Here is a 1119-nt window from a genome sequence, read left to right as displayed (position 1 = left end):
CAAGATCTGGGAGAAGACGGTGCTGAAGCGGGTGCTGAAGGGGCTGTGGAAGCTGGTGATGAACACGATGGAGAAGACCATCGTCCTGCCCCCGCTCACTGACCAGACGGTGAGTGATGGGGAGGGGAACCAGGGACAGGGGACCCTGGAGCTGAGATGCAGGTGGCTGATTGGAGCCACTGTGGGACATTGGTGGCCAGGTGCCCTCGCTGGCTGCTGAGGGGGTGGCGACTTCGGCAGCAGCCCCAAACCTGTCCCCAACTAACGGCTAGAGAAGGGATGGAGGAAGGAAAGGTCATCCTTGACCCAGGTGCCTGGTGCAGCCCATCATCCTCTCGGCTGGCTTTGCCAAAGGACCTTCCTGCCATCTCCATCGTGGCACCAGGAGGATCCTGGTGGATCTGGAGGATCCTCTCCACCCTTCCCTCCCAGCTGGGGCAGCATCCAGTGCCATGCTCAGCAGCACCGGCTGTGGGCACAGTCCCTGTGCCAGGAGGCGAATCGGGAGCGCTCTCGGAGTGCGGGGAGCCCCACCACATGGGGCTGGGGTTGCTCGGGGAGCAGGGACTGACTTTGCGGGGATGGGGGTGACACGGGGATGAGGGGTTCATGTTCCCACAGTGGGACTGAACTCCTCCGTTCTCGTGGGCCGAGCGGACTGAGGGGAGCAGAGCAAAGCCCAGGGAATGGTCCTTCCTCAGCGGGAGGTTGCCTGCAGGCCTCGAGGCTCCGTATCGCATCGCTGTGTGTCTGTCCTCCCCACACGTAGCTGTGCACCCTGAAGCTTCTCAGAGTGGCCGTTCACTCGGGGCCAGGGAGGACAGGGTGACATCAAGGGCTCTGAGCCGGCCACACATCTGTCCTCGTCACTCTTGGTGGCTTTTGTCACTGTCACAAAGCTGGGCTCAGGCTCTTACTTGGAGTCCCTGGAGCCACCGGCCGCTGTGTCACCTTTCTGGGGCTGCGTGGCTCCTGGTGCTGTGTCTGTAAGGGACAGCGCATTGGTGACCTGTCAGCCCTCAGTGACGCCACCTCGCTGGCACCTTGTCACAGCCCAGAGTCCAGCTCAGTCAGCCCTGCATTGCTCCTGGCCAGGTTCACACACTCTTGGCCAAAGGT

General features: G+C 62.4%; 1 protein-coding gene across 1 annotated transcript in view; it reads left to right on the top strand.

Annotated features, from left to right (window-relative positions):
• UNC13A (unc-13 homolog A (C. elegans)) overlaps window positions 1-1119 on the top strand; it is a gene marked incomplete at both ends in the record, with an annotated part of 36084 nt that overhangs the window by 26087 nt on the left and 8878 nt on the right. Inside the window, one exon of the mRNA XM_009887937.1 lies at window positions 1-109. This exon is cut by the window's left edge and continues 30 nt beyond it. Within this exon, the coding sequence (XP_009886239.1) occupies window positions 1-109 (109 nt within the window). The remainder of the gene's footprint in view (window positions 110-1119) is intronic.

This window comes from Charadrius vociferus, unplaced genomic scaffold (genome assembly GCF_000708025.1).
Source record: "Charadrius vociferus isolate BGI_N301 unplaced genomic scaffold, ASM70802v2 scaffold1096, whole genome shotgun sequence".
NCBI lineage: Eukaryota > Metazoa > Chordata > Aves > Charadriiformes > Charadriidae > Charadrius > Charadrius vociferus.
The sequence above is the reverse complement of the archived record's forward strand: the minus strand, read 5'-3'. Positions and strand labels throughout refer to the sequence as shown.